Consider the following 17,912-nt stretch of genomic DNA (forward strand, 5'->3'; position numbering starts at 1 on the left):
AAATGGTTGTTCACTTAGGCTGCATTTCTTTCTAACCAAACTTTTGTATACGTTGTGTGGCGTTTGTTGTTGTTTTCTAAATTCAACACGAAGCATTAATTGGCTCACTCCGAACACTATATAACTATTTAGGGCCTCAAAATTACGAATCCGGGTCTGTTCGCGCCCAATCGCGTTCGCACCCATCCACGTTCGCCCCCTTTCACTTTCGCACCCTACACGTTCGCACCCAAAGTCCGTTTGCACCCTACACGTTCGCGCCCAATTCTACCGAGTTTTAGTAAGTGTATTGCTATAAATATATATCATTATTTAGAAATAATGTGAGATTCTGACAAGGTTTTTTTTGTATCATGGTAAGTTTATTGCTATAAAAAAAAATCATTGTTTTTAATTTAAGTGTGATTCTGACAACAATATTAAAAGTATTTCATTCATGTGTTGGATAATTCTTAATCATGTTTTGGTTAGTGCATTGAAATAAATGTTTTTTCCCCCGTTGTTTCTAGTCAATTAAGTGCAAATCTGACAACATTTTGACTAAATGGTAAGTATGGTAAGTGTATTGCTATAAATATATTTTTTATGTGTTGAATAAATCTTACTCATGTTTAGGTATTAGTAAAGGTCTAGTGTATTACAAAAATGTACTCTCTATATATATATTTTTTTTTCTTTGTTTCTTAATAAAGGGAGATTATGAAAACATTTTTTGTGTGTTTATAAAATCTTAATCATGTTTTTGTTAGTGTATTGCTATAAATATTTCTTTGTCATTGTTTCAAAAGGAATTGGGATACTTACAGAGTTTTATTATGTGTTGAAAAAGTTCGTAATCATCGTTACCAATACAAATTAGGCGCGAACGTGTAGGTTGCGAACAGACTTCGGGGGCGAACATGTGAGGTGCGAAAGTGTAGGGTGCGAAAGTATATTGGCCACAGACCACAATTAATTCCTCTATCAGTTCTTTATAACCTTTTGCATCATTAAAAAAATTGCACCATGCACTTTTGTCCAATTTTTTGTGTGTGTAATGTATTGTCCTAGTCCAAATATATATCCAAAATTCAGAAAGATTGAAGCAATCACTTTTACAAATTTAGCCAATACACATCCATACCCCTATTGACAAGTCAAGAGATGTTCCGAAAACTGTAAATATCACCTTTTTTGCACTTGACCTAATCACTCATTCCATATCAAAATCAGTTAAAATACAACCTCCAAAAATTTATTTGACCTCTCTTCTTTCATTTCCACCCAAAAAGATTTAAGGAATGAGTGAGGAAAGGAAAGAAAAAAAATTAAGGAAAAATACACTCTAATTAAAAGGAACTATATAAAGCGGGGTCATTAATTGTGGTCTTGGGCCTATTGGGCGCGAACGGACCTGATACCCAAAAGTACTAGTGTAAAACCATTCGACCGGTAAAACCAACGCGTTTGTATTAGAAACAAATGCACCCTTGGTAACTGTACAAATTCAAGCATGTTCTGATTTAATCGATACAAGTGTATGAAAACAATAAACAATTTGAAGGTAAACTAATAGTGTTTTAATCCAATCAGCGTCAGATTTAAAAACTAGGGGTAAATTGGGTAGGGAGAAAATTACAGCGGTCTCACTAATTAGCGACAACAAGAATTTTAGCGACAACAAGCGTCAACAAGCGACAAGAAGCGACAACAAGAATTATTTTAGCGACAACAAGCGACAAGAAAACATTTTTTTTAATTAAAATTAATTATTGCAATAAATATTAAAAGAATATGCAAAAGAAAATAATTTTAGCGACACGAAAGTGAAAATTGATAGAAAAAAATGAAACATTATTTACGTAATATTTTATCATCTATTACGAATAACAGCCAGTATTACGTTTAATTATTGTATTATGAGATTACTTTTCCTTGTGTTTTAGAACATATTATTTATCTTATAATTTGTTTTTAAAACTCTTTTCGTGCAATATGTATTAAGCTCGCAAAATGAATTACTTGAATGAGGGGGGATAGGACCTTTATCGGGACTCCGGGATCGGGTGTTTTTAAGCTCGGGATTTCGGGATTGACCCTTTCGGGATCCGGGAATCCTTTTTTTCGAATTTCGGGATGTCGGGATTTGCTTTATTTAAATTCGGGACCTCGGGATTTCGTTTTTTCAAGTCCGGGATTTCGGGATCAAGACCCCTCCTATCCCCCTCTTGAATGTGCATCATTGTCCTGAAAATATTGACACAAATTGTGAAATACAAAGAACTGAAACCAAACAGGAGGAAAAGAAAATTGAAATGTGAATGTTTTCATCTTTTTATTTGTTTATTGCCTCATTAAACGATATTTATCATGTTTATGCATATTGATTGAAGATGAAAGGAAATTAATGACAATCTTGAGTTTTCAACAGGTGTTCACTATTTACAATGATTATATATTCTGGCGCGTGTAATTGTATAGTCTGACGCGTGTACAAAGTTGAAGGTGTCAATTGGATGTTATTGTAGCAATAAAACAGGGGACACGCGACTCGTTAATCTCATTTGATGTTCCACATTGTGTGTACTGTTATTACCTTAGGGTGAAGCCACATCTAATGTTGCTCCTATCAAGAACAATGAATTATACTGTTAGAAAGGAAATAATATTTCATGTTTTTGTTTCAATAAATCCTTCAAAGGAAAGTTGACCTTTTTTTTGTTTTTGTTTCAATTTTATAGCGTGTGCATTTCCTTTGCTCTACCAAGCTGACTGAAGCCATTCAACTTTTATGTTTAGTATAAAGTAAATTGTCAGCATTTCAGTATCTCGCAAAAGTACGTGCTCTGTATATGGATCCCAAGGTAGAACCACGTCCTCGTCGTGGGGTCTGGAAACACGCTTAAATAATAAAGATGGCAAAGCGTGGTTGAGAGTTCTACAAATAAAGCATCGAATTGACATAACAAGATTACACTTAGAGCATAGTATTAAGCAAATGAATCAAAATATTATATTCCATTATGCCCGCTCCATATATATCTCCATTCGTTTATTCATACTTTGACTTTGATGAAAACAGATACATACATTATCTTATATATACCATTAAATACAAATTTCTTTATATCTAATAAAAAAAAAAAAATGTTTTCTTGTCGCTAAATAGTCTTCTTGTCGCTTGTTGTCGCTAAAATAATTTTTGTTGTCGCTTCTTGTCGCTTGTTGACGCTTGTTGTCGCTTCTTAACGCTTGTTGTCGCTAATTAGTGAGACCCAATTACAGATATTTTCAGTTCATTTTTTGAAATAACGAAGACAAAATTGTCAACCGAAAGTTTTGCTATAATTTTAAAAAAAAAAGTCGTCCTGTATTTGTATAGTTTTTGAAACATTCATTTATTTATAAGAGGTAATAGAAAGTTTGAGCTTAGAAGCAAACATCGAATTCCCTCATCAAACCCCTAATTCTGGAAAGTCCCATTTCTAAATATAAATATATAATGATTGAATTCTGGGAATTCCCAACCCTTAATATATCACGTTGGCGGCAGAAAGCTGGAGAAAAGGTACAACGTGTCTCCAAAAATAGCAAAAGGGAACATTTTAACCGTCTTATTTTAATACCTATGTCATCTTCACGTTCCAAATATCGTTTAAAACTTTTTAATTTCCCTGCCACCATTTTCTCGTAGTATTTATAATAGAAATGTGTTTTGTCGAATAATGAAAATTGAGGTCGACATGTTTCATTGTTTGTGAAAAATTGTTATACTTGCCATCATAGAGAAATGGACATGACATGACAGGAGCTGCTAAAATGCGGGTAAAATGCTTGTTCGTTTTTGTCTAAAAATCATACAAAAACTAACACCATGAAATTTCTACATGATGTAAACTTGGAGAAAGTTCCACAGTGACAGTTCCTGTTTGGCTAATTTTAGAACACCAAAGATTAATACCCTTGAATAACATCATACTGTCATAGTATTGATTAATTTTAAGAAAGCAAATGATAAGGGAAAAAAATGTTATAACTGAAACAATATTGTTTGCACTTGGCAGAAATAACACAGGCACTTGTTTCTGTCAATGTGGGGTTTACTATCCATACCAGTACAAAAAAACTGTTTTTTTTTGTACTGGTATGGATAGTAAACCCCACATTGACAGAAACAAGTGCCTGTGAGAAATAAACATGACCTTGACTGATGCTGAGGGTAAATAATTGATTTGCCTAGATACATGTATTTTGAGCTCTTGAATGTCTAATTTATACCACTTTTGAAGGCAGATGGAACCCAATAAAAATATATAAAAATTAAAGGGTGTAGAAGGAATTATTGTCTTTATTTAAAAGAAAGCAATGCTTGTTTTTATCATTTAATTTGGGAGTAAAATTAAAGCGTGCCTAAAAGTGTTGACCGAAGCTTATTTAGTATGAAGCCCCTCGTTCTAAAAAAATATGTGCACTATCAACGTGTTTACAACCCTATGAAATTATGAGAGGATCCATTCATTTTTCATACCTACATTTATAGATATTATAACAATGAAATTAATTAAGTTAATTAAGGATTACATTTGTTTTCCTGAGGTGTATTGTTGTAACATGGTCATGAATTATAGGACTAGGGGACAGTAATGTTGCATTTTATTGGGAATGAATAGACCACTTTCAAGTTCATCCGTCACTGGAAAAAACTCGTCAATTATACGTGCCTTTGTAACGTCATTTACCAGATAGAGGGGCTCGTCTGTATCCCTGCACTATAAACGTTCATCAAGGGTCTTAGTGATTGTCATTGTGCAGGATAAACTAGAAATAAATTTTGTTCAGTAGGTACTTAATCACAATTCCCTAATAACAGCGGTGCAGATCGTCAATTATGAGAATTAAATTTGCAGAATAATTCGTGCAATATAGTTTTTCAACCACTCGCTCAACATGGAAACGGAAGTGACGACGCACCTAAATGCACAAGTGACGTTCACTAAAACCAAAGTTTTGGACGGAAATACATCGAACTCGAAAGTTGTCTATTGTGTCAGAGCATTTCAAACCTGCCGTATTTAGATTTAAAGGCAGCCTTCTTAGTTGATGAGCTAAACAATATTTCTCTTGACTCAACCATGTTAGATTCCCTTTATATTGGAAATTACTCAACCTTTATTATGTCATGCCATTTAAAGTATAATACTAGAACACACCTACAAAACACTGTGGTTCCTCGACTTAAAGTATTTACGCCTTATTTTGAACCTGTTATTTTTTAGTATTCATATTGTCATTTGACAATGTTTGAAAAAGTCATGCAGATTATAAGGTGCACATTTTTCTCTGCTTTCCAAATCTTTCTGTTTGAGTCTGTCCTGGTTTTATAACTGGAAACAACTTGTAGATACATTTCTTTTATTAATGAATGAATTAAGTAGTGTCAATCCCTGTATAATAACAAAGGTCAGGTTTGATAAGGCCAAATAAAAATATATGTGTGGTTCCAGTAACCCTACCGTCCCTACTTTTTCGGCTTAAAAATAGCCTACCCTTAAGATTTTATTGTCATTTTTATTCAGCACTGTTAAAGTCAGAATGTTGCTCCAATAGATTCAATGTAAAAAAAAAACATAAAATTAAAAAAAATCCCTACCTACCTACCCTAACTTTTTTTCAGATGTAACTGGAACCACACATACTTTTTTATTTGGCCTAATGAACTGTGTATATATGCATAGCAAATCTAAAATACTCCATTTGGTGGTGTGTCTGACAGAGTTGGAATGCACTAGTACAGATAAGGTACTGTAAATTCAGAAATTATTGCAATGTTTTTATTATTGCGTAAAAAACGACAGGGTTATAATGGCAATAATTACTCTTTAAAATGACAAAATCGCAATGATAAATGCACGCAATAATTTCTGAATTTACAGTAACACTAGTAACAGGTACTTACTGCTATCAGTATCAGATTCAACCCTGAACTTGTTAATTTTTGGTGGTATTAATGATGTGGAAAACAAAAAATACATAGAATGGTGTAATTTTTAATCAACACCATTATCTCATATTATTTATTATGTTTTAAGTATAAATATTATGATATATTAAATTGAATTCTTTGATTGCTCCTTTTATGCCATTTCAGCTAAAAAATGTACATGTTGTAAATATTGGACCTCGTTGTTGACAACGTATGACCAGTAGTACTAGTTGCATCATACCTCAACATCATTTGATCTCTGGCTTGATAGATGTCTCATTGCCAATCACAACACATCTCCTTAAAAGAAATGATACTAAGGAATTGCTTATCCTAAACAGAAGCAATGGGCAACACCTTTGATGTTAAAATTGGCCTGACATTATAGAAAAGCTTTAATATTAACTTACCTCAAATATCAATCTCCCAGCTATTGTGATTTGAGCCTATGACTAAGAAATAGAAATTTTTGAAAGAGAAGAAATAATGTTAGCTTATTCTTATTCTATTAATATAAATGTACATAAAATATTCATTTTTTTGTTTATTTTAGGGTATGTATAATCATATCCATATATGTAAATGTATGGTTATGACACAGAAAGTTCCAGCTTACCAACCAATGCCACCATAAATGTGAATGGAACAACAGTAACTCTCACTGAATCAAAGCCATACGGTGAGTACTATGACTTACAAATCCTTAGGTTAGTAATGGTCATCTTGTCAACATATATTTTGTGCCCCTTCCCATGCTGCTATTTGTTTTTAGATATAGCATTGCATAGAAGAATGGAAAGACAATAATGGTATGGTACTATTTCATTGATCTTGTATTTGTGCTTTAAAATGGATTATACAAATATCGCCTGGATCCTTTTATAACATCTATTTTTATCTAGACTTAAAATCAACTAATTCTGTACGGACCATTTTCTTTATAGTAGGTCCACACAATGTGTATTATACTGATCAAGTGTGACTGAGTCTTGCAAAAAGATGGAATCTGCAAGATCTTGTATACTTTAATTTCAGAAATTAATGTGATCTTTTTAATAATGAAAAAATATGAAAGTTTCAGGTTCGCCATAATAAAAACTCATATTCATAATTTCAATCTCACTTTTCTACTAGAAACTTATAATAATTAGTGATTCCCAATAATAAATGCATGCCTTTATTTCTAAAGGAGTAGGTCCAGTAAGACCCCTTTTTGGCCCCAAAATATAGCAGTTTTACAAAATTGTTAAAATGTAAACTTTTAGTTATTTATTGGACAGTAGAATGCTTCTGCTACATAAATATGGGCTGTTTTTGACAATAGAATACACACATATCGGGTACTAGCACCATTAAGTTGTGCTAAATTACTGAAATTTTCACAATTCTAGCATTTTAGTTAAATTTTAGACGGTTTTCATGTAAAACGGAAGTGGCCGCATTCGTGTTCATCCTTAATATTGAAATGCAAGTTGTATTTAATGATAATACGTAACATATATAAAGGTTGAGGATGAACACAGATGTGGCCACTTTCATTTTTGACAAAAACCATCTGAAAAGTGACATTTTTCGGCATATTTGGTACATTTTTCATATTTGAGCTTGAATTGGATCGTTTTTAATGACTTAATCAGATAAAATCTTTCACATTAACTAATTGAATCAAATGAAATAGACACTTCAGTGTTTAAAAAGTGGTCAAAATCTTTCGTCAGATGAACCTGAAATTTGAGGCCAAAATCGGTCCTTATCGGACCTACTCCTTTATATTTAATGATGTCAATTTTCATATGAATGCTTTTCAGATGAGCCACCTTCCTGGAGAACGAGAGTTACTTTAACCACCTGTCACACAGATTCTAGTAAACTTGATGGTATACATAGACATATTGTTTCATTATTTGAGGGTAAAAATCTCCATTCAAATTTAGTTAAATTATGGAAAGAATTGAAAAAACAATACAATGCAGTTCTACAGAAACTTTTGACCCAGGTGGGGTCACATCAAATTGTTTTAGATATGTACATGTTTTCCAAAAGAGGGCATGAGAGCTACAAGAGAGAGGTATCAGACGGACGATTTTCTAGAATTTTAGTGTTACTATTTGAAGAAATGAGTGAAGGCAATATTGATAGTACAGACACATCATTTAATGTGAGAACTGAGAGGGATGAGAAATTCACGGATTCAACACCACCAGAATCTCCAACGTCTACCACAATATCCATTGGTGAACAGAGTTTAGATTCATATAGTTCATTTTCAGAATCTATGGCTTTTGGAGGTTTTCCAGACGACCCTTATGGAACTGTGCAAGTAAGTTTGAAAAATGAACTATATACATGATATATAACCTCTTAAACACTAAACATGCTGAAGGTCATGCCAGCAAGAAAGTGAAAAACAAATATACTGTTTATGTAATCTCTTAAATTCTGAAGGTCATGTCTGGTGCTTATAAACTTCCAAATAACTGACAAAAATTACATTTACACTATTCATTTTAAGATTTGTAAAGTAAATTTTATGTGAGCCAAACCTGCCAAATTTCATCAGCTGTTGAAGTATTCTTCATCCTGAAGACTTTTCCCTTACTAAGTTCAAGACTATCTGTCAAGGAAGGTAATCAATGTCACATTCACATAAATGATTTAATCATTCAAAATTTTCTCTCTCATTTTATCATGTAGGTGATTGCAACAGAAATAGTATTTTAAAAGAATCTTATAACAGTGTATTATGTAGACATTTTATAAAAAAAAAATGCACTTCTTGTTTGGTTTCCTTTTTCATGCTTACATGTTTTTAAAAGATCCACTAATTTAAATGTAAAAAAAATAATGGAAAAACAAACTTATTCATGGATGCACAAACATTGTAGTACAGTATTAAATCATCACTGATGTTCAGTCAAGAGTTGAATATTTTCTACTATTTGAATTCTTTTTTCTGTAAACTTTCATAATAAAGGTATAAAAGTTGAAAAAGATCTTGTTCTATAGCCACTTTCTATGTGTTTTCACTTTGGTGTAATGTCACTTTCTATGTGTTTTCACTTTGGTGTAATGTCACTTTCTATGTGTTTTCACTTTGGTGTAATGTCACTTTCTATGTGTTTTCCCTATGTTGTAATGTCACTGTTGACAATGTTTTTATACCTATTGATGTATCAATGTCAGAGGATTCAATGAAATTACAAGATTCATATGTGAAATATCTTAAGCTTTTATTCGACAAAAATATCACAGTATTTCATAACAACCAATGTGATGATATGATTTAATTATTTTCATATGTGTTTTCTTTTTCAGGAATTCCTAGAAAGCACGCCAACTGAATCACCATCAGTTTCTCCAATAAAAGACACACAGAGGTAATGTATAGGTACATATATACTTAAGGAATAACATTACTGTTGTTTAAGAATTGCCACCATCAATTGGCAATTTGATGGTAGCAAATGAAGTTTTACTCTGTAGCATATACAGTTAAACGGCTACTGTTGATTCATTATTATTCGTTGGATACCAATTGTCGTTGTTTTTGTGGGTATAGGTGAACCACGAATTAGAATCTTCAACGAATTACACATTTTATAGGAAGTGTATGCAGAGATTAGTTAAACCAAAAAATCAAATACCCAAGAACATGCAAATTTTATTCAATCCACAAAAATTGATACCAACAAAAATGAATGAATTCACAGTATTTGCAACAGTCAAATCAAAATAGTTGACAATAACAACTCTTCAGCAACAGTATCTTTATTCTGTTCTTAATGCATTACAAAAAGAAAAATACATAAGTGTTTGAAAATAATTTGAAATAGAAGAAAATTTAGTCTAAAAAAAATCCCAAATGATTTTTTAGCATACTGACTGACCTAAGGGGCTTCAGTGATTCCCTATATAATCAACCCAATTTTTCCCATGAAAGGGGGAGGGGGCTGGTCCCCCTGGATCAGCCTATGATGCAAACTTATAAAATTACAACACTGTTTTTCAGAGAGGTGTTTTATTTTTATGCCCCATTTATTGGCATTATGTTTTCTGGTCTGTGTGTCCGTCGGTTCATCCGTCTGTCCCCTTTCAGGTTAAAGTTTTTAATCGAGGTAGTTTTTGATGAAGTTGAAGTCCAATCAACTGGAAACTTATAACACATGTTCCCTATGATGTGATCTTTCTAATTTTAATGCAAAATTAGAGATTTTCCCCCATTTTCACAGTTCACTGAACACAGAAAATGATGGGGCATCTGTGTAATGGGGACACATTCTTGATGTAATGTTGATAATATATCAAGTAGTAATAGATTTTTTTTTATCCCAGTGATTCAAAATGACAGGTCACTACTTCTTTTAAAATTATAACATGTCAACTGTGAGTTTAATGGTTACTTTTAGCCTATGAAAACACATTGCTTAAAAATTATTTATTAAAATGTTTATGACATGTATAACTACAATTAAAAAAAAATGTAATACTTTAGACATCAGATCTTTATTCAGTGTTTGAATTTTTATGATGTTCTTTGAAATATGAATAATAGATAAATTCTGGTTTTTTTTTCATTTAAATGGAAAATAAATCTTGTGTAAGTTAATGAATATAACATATCCATATTAGCAAAATATGACTTGTAATATTTTAGGCCTGACAGGAGACAAACAGTCATGTTGGTGGAAGCTGGAGCACAGACAAATACTGGTTTATCAGGTAGTGTTTAATACAAAAGGCAATCATTATTATCATTTTAATACTGGCTTTCTTTTTCAGTTTAAAAATTACATTTACTGGCTCCTGCATGATGTAATAGTTTTTTAATTAACCACAAAGAATTACAAACATTATTCAAATCCCTGCTTTTATTTTCCTTAAGAAGGGCATTGAATTCATTGATGTTTTAAACACAATGACACTGCTTTAGGATATTGTAATTCATTTCAGGAATTAAGATTATAGATATATTGAAAAATGGTACTTATTACTCCTCATGTAATAACTTATTAATCATTTAACCAATGCTTTTCAAATTTCATTATGTTTTTTCTGATGACAATATGGAGATCCAATTTTTTATTTTTGCTAGTACTGTTCTGGAGTTATGGTCCTTGTTAGATTGGAAAATGTCACTTTGTGTGGTTTCTGTAGAAAAAAAATTAAAAGTATGCAGCAAATACTTTAGAAATTTAATATTTTATTATTAACAACAAAATGGCGGTAAAGTGCCATAATGACAATTATCCGTTTTCTATTCACATGATTCAGGAGTTATCCTTCATAGATTGGAAACTGGCACTTTGTGTTGTTTCATGCATTAACTGATGAACTGTTAAACCATTTCTTTTAAAAAAAAATATAGATATTGTCTCTGATTAGGATTACAAATAGAATGTCAATTTCAAAAGTGATAATTTACTGACTTTTGCTGTTTTGGAGTTATGTTTCTTTATAGATTGGAAAATAGCCACAAAACATTGTAGGACAAAACATCTTGAAACTGCCTTCGTGATACTTACTGCCAATTTGACAGCTCATTTCATATCTAATATTCTGTATGGAAAAAATAGCCGGGCCATCAATACCAAACTTAGGGTGTGGATACAAGCAGTTACACATGTTAATTTGAATAAGATTGATAGAGTTATACGCATTGATATAACTATACCTATGCATTTATGCAATCAAATGTTTGATATTTTATATTTTTGTAACTGGCTTTTGTTCAAAGTTACATGCGCATGCTAAATGGATATTAAACATTTTTATTAAAGACACTTCTCAACTTTTTAAATTCATGAGTCCATAACTGGTAAACATCAAGCTAAATGCAAAGTATAGCAACTGGATCGCAATTCATGTTTATTTATATAATTTTCAGAAATGCCTGGTCCTCTGCCATTGTCTTCAAGACAGATAAATCAAATGAAAAATCAGCTTGAAGCATCCTTGACCAGAAAGCTGACTGATGTGAAAAATACTCAAGCAAAAGACAAGATGGATTTTGTGCGAAGAATTGACAAGTTAGAAAAAAATATAAAGCAGAGCAATGAAACGTCTGAGCTGATGCAGGCTGCACTGAAAACAGCTGTAGACGAAGGACTTGACCGAACTCGTGGTACTTTACAGGGTCTTTCTGAAAAAATGGATGACATGGAAAGGATGTTTGAAGAAAAATTACAATTAATGACTGAAACAAGGTCAGGTCAAAGAGAAACAGAAAAAATTCAAGATTTAACCCAAGAGGTAAAGGATTTTCGAAAAAACTTCGAGATGTATCAAGTAGAAACAACAAAAAGGTTAGACCTTGTTGTAAATACTGTAATTGAAGTGAAAACTGCAGTAGAACAATCAGTGTTAGATATTAAAGAAGCATTTACTGGTACACGTTATACCAAAACACCACCAAGAAGTCCTCCTCCTAGCCCCAGATCTGATACTCATGTTCACTTGCAATCTAGTCGTCAGCCTGAACATCATGATCACTCATCTACATTACCCAAAACATTAGGTGTTGAAAGGATAATTCAAAGAGATGATAATGTCAATAACGTCCATTCACAGTCACCACAAGGATATATCAGACTGTCTGAAAGTAGGCCAGATAGACAAGAACAAAATCAAAGATTTAAAACTCATAGTGATATAGCAAGATCTTCAACTTCCTCATTTCCAAATACTCCACCAGAGCTTGAAGAGGCATTCAAAATGGCAGAAGAAGAAGGGATTCTGCCTAAAATTGGGTCAGATGAAGAAAATATTGGAAGAGAAGAAAGAGAAAGTACTCATTTGCCAACAGTTGAAGGTGCTACTGGTTTTAGTGATGAACATATGTTTAGCAATGGGCAAACTGAACCACTGTCACCACTCAGTACACATGGTACAGAACCTTCATTAGGTGGAGACTCACAGACTCTTCTAAATGAAGAAACTATTATGGCAGAGGTTCAAAGAACTCTCCAAGTAGGTATGTGTGTATCTTCAAAAAACAAATTCTTTTTTATCCGATATTTTAAGGTGGTACCCAACACTTTCACTAAAATTAATTTGGCTCGTTTAATTTTCATAAAATTTTGACAAAGTATTTACTTTGACTCTTTAACAAAAATATAAAAATTTCAAAAATTTTGAACCAACCATTTTATCAGAAAAATTACACTGGTTAATATATAGCAGTTTGACAAACACCAATTTTGATCACTGGGAAGCTTAATATTCCCTTTTTAAACGTTTAGCTGACTTTACAGAGTTATCTCCCTGTAGTGTTAGGTACCACCTTAATGAAGACACCACTGATACAATTAGGGTCATGAAAATTTTAAAAGTGGAATAGAATATACTTTTCTTTTCTGGAACACCCAAGTTCACTTTCAGTTTGTTTATGGTATTGCTTTGTAGATTATTGTTGCCTTTTCTATTTTTGTAGTGTTGTGTTCTTGTTTTTTTTAACCCCAAACTTATTATAGCGACCTCATGCTCACAGCCGGGCCGTAACTACCGGTGAGGCAGAAGAGGCAACTGCCTCATCTGCATTTTTAGCCCCAAAAAAATTAAATAAGTAAAAAATAAAGAAAATTGAAAAATTAAGGCATGCAGGAGTGAAAAACATGTTTGCATTTTGATATATCATTCAACAATTAAGTAATTAATGCATACTCCCAAGTTTAATGATTTGTATGAGAGGAGCATGTCCATCAGCAATGTAAATCACATTGTTCTAAAGCCCAGAAGTGCACAACTTGAGATAAAGACACAGGGCAAAAGCACCAGTCGAAATTTTTGAAAGTCATTACTGTGTTTTAAACTACTTTCTTCCTTTAATTGACCACATTATTTCACATTTAAATTTACAATTTTTAGAAAAACTGAAGATCAATTAATAATAAATTCCATGTTTATTTGGTATTATGATGATTTGAGCTGTTCATTACACTTTCCATAAAATGTATTTTGTATAGATAATGTTGTGCTCGGCACAGTAGATTCTATTGACTGAAAATGTGCTATTTTATACAAATATATCATGCTTACAAGGGGTATTTGCCAAAAATACCCCTTGTAAGCATGATATAATTGTTTAATTCCACCCAATGTTCCACCTCAGAAAGTTTATTATAATCAGGTATCATATGAAATTTCGACTTGAATGTATAATTTCTGTATACACTGCAGCTGTGCTATTTGCGCAGACAAATTGCATTGACCGTATTATCATTTCTTATCATTTGTTTTATGTACAGTCACTGACTGTATATATATCTCCCTTTTTATGATAATAAGCTGATTCTCGGCTGACTACTACACTGTGTTCATCAGTTTCAGTGAAGCGTAATACAAGTGGATTCCAGTTTTTATATGACCGGTTGACTTATATGACCGGTTGACAATTCGTTTCCGTTGAGTTTTATTTATGACGTCATTCCCAGAATTTTTACGTCATTCGGTCCAAATTCAATAATGATGCTTTTTATCCTAAATATTTCATCTGGAACCATATATTTAGAATGAACATGCATTTGTCATATTAGAATAAAAATTATTCATTGAGTTATTTTTAGACATGGTATTCCCCATCTGCCATGGTATTTGCTAGGGTATTTCCCATCTGCCTTGGTATTTGCTAGCAAATACCCACGGAATATGGAAATCTCAATATATAGAAATTGGTGAAAAATACCATGGTTCTCATGCAATCAAAATACAGCATTATTACATAAGGTGGAATTATCTTTGTAATAGAAATTGTTGTGCGCAGCACAGAACATTAAAGTACAGAATAAACATGGAATTTATTAAAAATTTCAAGCACAAGAAATTATGCAAATTCCATAATTAAAAAAAATTCCAAGTTCAAACAATAGCCTGTTTATAAATAAATACATATTTTGATGGAATAAATTTGGAAGCAAGCATCTATCAGCCAGCTCTGGTTGCTGTATGCATTTCTTCATACAATAAATATGAAATAAACATGATGAATAAGATACAAAAATGGAAGTTACAAGACATATTTCAAACCCTAATATTACACTACATGGGGGCCTCAGCCGGTGGCCCCAGACACCTGCCTCCTCTGTTTAGGAGAGCCAGTTTCGGCCCTGCACAGTATGTTTGGATCAAATTAAATTGTCTCTATATTGTTTACAAGGTGATAAAATGTTATCAACATGATCAAGGTGTACTTTTTCTTTGATTTCAAATTCTGTATTTTGATTATGTTTTTTTTTTTTTTAGATAAAGGAGTTATATTAGAAGCAAATGGACTGCGGATGTCAGCTCACCTGCCATTTACTGACACTATTCTTAAACATTTGGTAAAGGCATTGCAAGGTAAAACTTATTGTATATTTGACTGATAACAGTCTATTATTTGAACTTGGAATTATTTTTTTAATTATGGAATTTGCATAATTTCTTGTGCATGAAATTTTTAATAAATTCCAAATTGATGATTTGGTATTATTCTATTGAAAATGTACTATCTTTTTGTAATCACAGAACAATAATGTACAGAATAAACATGGACTTTATTAAAAATTTCAAGCACAAGAAATTTTGCAAATTCCATACATAATTCAAAATAATTCTAAGTTTAAATAATCTATAGACTGTTTGATGTTAAATTAAGCTCCCAAACCCAAACAAGTGCTATCTTATTTTCTTGCAATTGGTTAGTTCAATTAGGAGCTATTTAACATATATTAACCCTTAGACTACTCCATTCATTTCTTAGTACTGTACTTTTGTTTTGCTGAATAAAAACTGTAGTTAGGAAAATAATGAAATATGCCTGGTGTATTTTACTTTGTAAAAGAATGATAAATATAGAATACACTTCTTTTAGTGTCCCTTAGTCATCCAATGTTGGTTGAAATAGATAATTTTATGTCTACTTGTGATAAATAGCTCTAACAGATCTGAAATGGTAGAACTGTTAATTAAGGTCTGTGTACTAGAGCCTTGAAAATTCTTTAGACAGCATTGCTGGGATAAAACATTTTGTGATCTCATGTGAGAAGTGAGACACAATATGGAAAAATATGTTCCCTGCCGACACACTGACAAACTTGGGTTTTGCAAACTTGGTATGTAGTTGTAACATGAGCTTGTAGAGTGTTGTATACAAAGTAGTTCGCTTTGACCTTTGGCCCCTATGATAGTTAAACATTGTCTAATGGCTCCAAACCTGAAATCTCCAAATATAATTGTCTAAACACTGAATTTCACACCAGTAACTAAAATGCATGTATCAGGTATTTGTCCTGCTTTGTGGACAGCCCTTATTTTTCCATAGAGATCATTGTTCATGTTTGTGTTATTTTTTTTACAGCTAGTAAGAGTAATGTTCCTGATACATCTGACGGTGGAATAGATACGATACTCTGTTTAGATATATCACAAAGCACAGAAGGCAAAGCATTTGACCAGTTGATTTCTGTTTTAACAGATTTACTGAATGGTAACTATTATATATTGACAATTTTGATATTCATGACCTTATTTCAGAACTAATGATTGCAAAATTTTAAAACAAGAACAAGAATTATAAAAGCAGTTATTTATACAGTTACCAGTTGAAGAGGTACTGATGACATCACTTTTGCCAAAAGATAAAAGATGACAAAACAAAGTCAATAAAACACTATGCCCAAATCTAAAAATTGAGCTCCACAAATCACACAAGGTTCTTTTCTTCCAAAACAAAACAGTTTTGGGCTTACAGTGTAAGACAACCAGCTACAAGGCTTTTGACATAGGACAGATACACACAATTTAAACAGATCTAAACCAGCCAAGTGACCACTAAACCATTCCCATATAATGTTGACCCTGTCCCTACCAGTACAACAAAAGCAATCAAATACATTAAAAACAATCTACAACAAAAAGCTTTAGTGAAATAAAATAAAAGATAAAAACATTGCAATAAGTTTTTTTTATACGACCGCAAAAATTTTAATTTTTTGGTCGTATATTGCTATCACGTTGGCGTCGTCGTCGTTGTCGTCGTCGTCGTCGTCCGAATACTTTTAGTTTTCACACTCTAACTTTAGTAAAAGTGAATAGAAATCAATGAAATTTAAACACAAGGTTTATGACCACAAAAGGAAGGTTGGGATTGATTTTGGGAGTTTTGGTCCCAACATTTTAGGAATTAGGGGCCAAAAAGGGCCCAAATAAGCATTTTCTTGGTTTTCGCACTATAACTTTAGTTTAAGTGAATAGAAATCTATGAAATTTTGACACAAGGTTTATGACCACAAAAGGAAGGTTGGGATTGATTTTGGGAGTTTTGGTTCCAACAGTTTAGGAATTAAGGGCCAAAAAAGGGCCCAAATAAGCATTATTCTTGGTTTTTGCACAATAACTTTAGTATAAGTAAATAGAAATCAATGAAATTTTAACACAAGGTTTATGACCACAAAAGGAAGGTTGGGATTGATTTTTGGAGTTGAGGTCACAACAGTTTATGAATTAGGGGCCAAAAAGGGGCCCAAATAAGCATTATTTTTGGTTTTTGCACCATAACTTTTAGTATAAGTAAATAGAAATCTATGAAATTTAAACACAAGGTTTATGACCATAAAAGGAAGGTTGGGTTTGATTTTGGGAGTTTTGTCCTAACAGTTTAGGAATAAGGGGCCCAAAGGGTCCAAAATTGAAGTTTGTGTGATTTCATTAAAAATTAAATAAATGGGGTTCTTTGATATGCCGAATCTAACTATGTATGTAGATTCTTAATTTTTGGTCCAGTTTTCAAATTGGTCTACATTAAGGTCCAAAGGGTCCAAAATTAAACTTAGTTTGATTTTAACAAAAATTGAATCCTTGGGGTTCTTTGATATGCTGAATTTAAAAATGTACTTAGATTTTTAATTATTGGCCTAGTTTTCAAGTTGGTCCAAATGGGGTCCAAAATTAAACTTTGTTTGATTTCATCAAAAAT

At 32.3% G+C, this 17,912-nt stretch overlaps 1 protein-coding gene across 1 annotated transcript in view; it reads left to right on the plus strand.

Moving 5' to 3' along the window:
• Positions 1 to 3,666: 3,666 nt before the first annotated feature.
• Positions 3,667 to 17,912, plus strand: part of LOC143072301 (uncharacterized) — a 32,656-nt gene continuing 18,410 nt past the window's right edge. The window contains exons 1-8 of the mRNA XM_076247171.1: positions 3,667 to 3,804; positions 6,516 to 6,641; positions 7,771 to 8,282; positions 9,278 to 9,339; positions 10,617 to 10,681; positions 11,847 to 12,932; positions 15,200 to 15,295; positions 16,296 to 16,424. Of these exons, the coding sequence (XP_076103286.1) occupies positions 6,545 to 6,641; positions 7,771 to 8,282; positions 9,278 to 9,339; positions 10,617 to 10,681; positions 11,847 to 12,932; positions 15,200 to 15,295; positions 16,296 to 16,424 (2,047 nt within the window). The 5' untranslated portion in view covers positions 3,667 to 3,804; positions 6,516 to 6,544. The remainder of the gene's footprint in view (positions 3,805 to 6,515; positions 6,642 to 7,770; positions 8,283 to 9,277; positions 9,340 to 10,616; positions 10,682 to 11,846; positions 12,933 to 15,199; positions 15,296 to 16,295; positions 16,425 to 17,912) is intronic.

The sequence above is a fragment of the Mytilus galloprovincialis genome, chromosome 4 (genome assembly GCF_965363235.1).
Source record: "Mytilus galloprovincialis chromosome 4, xbMytGall1.hap1.1, whole genome shotgun sequence".
Classification (NCBI taxonomy): Eukaryota; Metazoa; Mollusca; class Bivalvia; order Mytilida; family Mytilidae; genus Mytilus; species Mytilus galloprovincialis.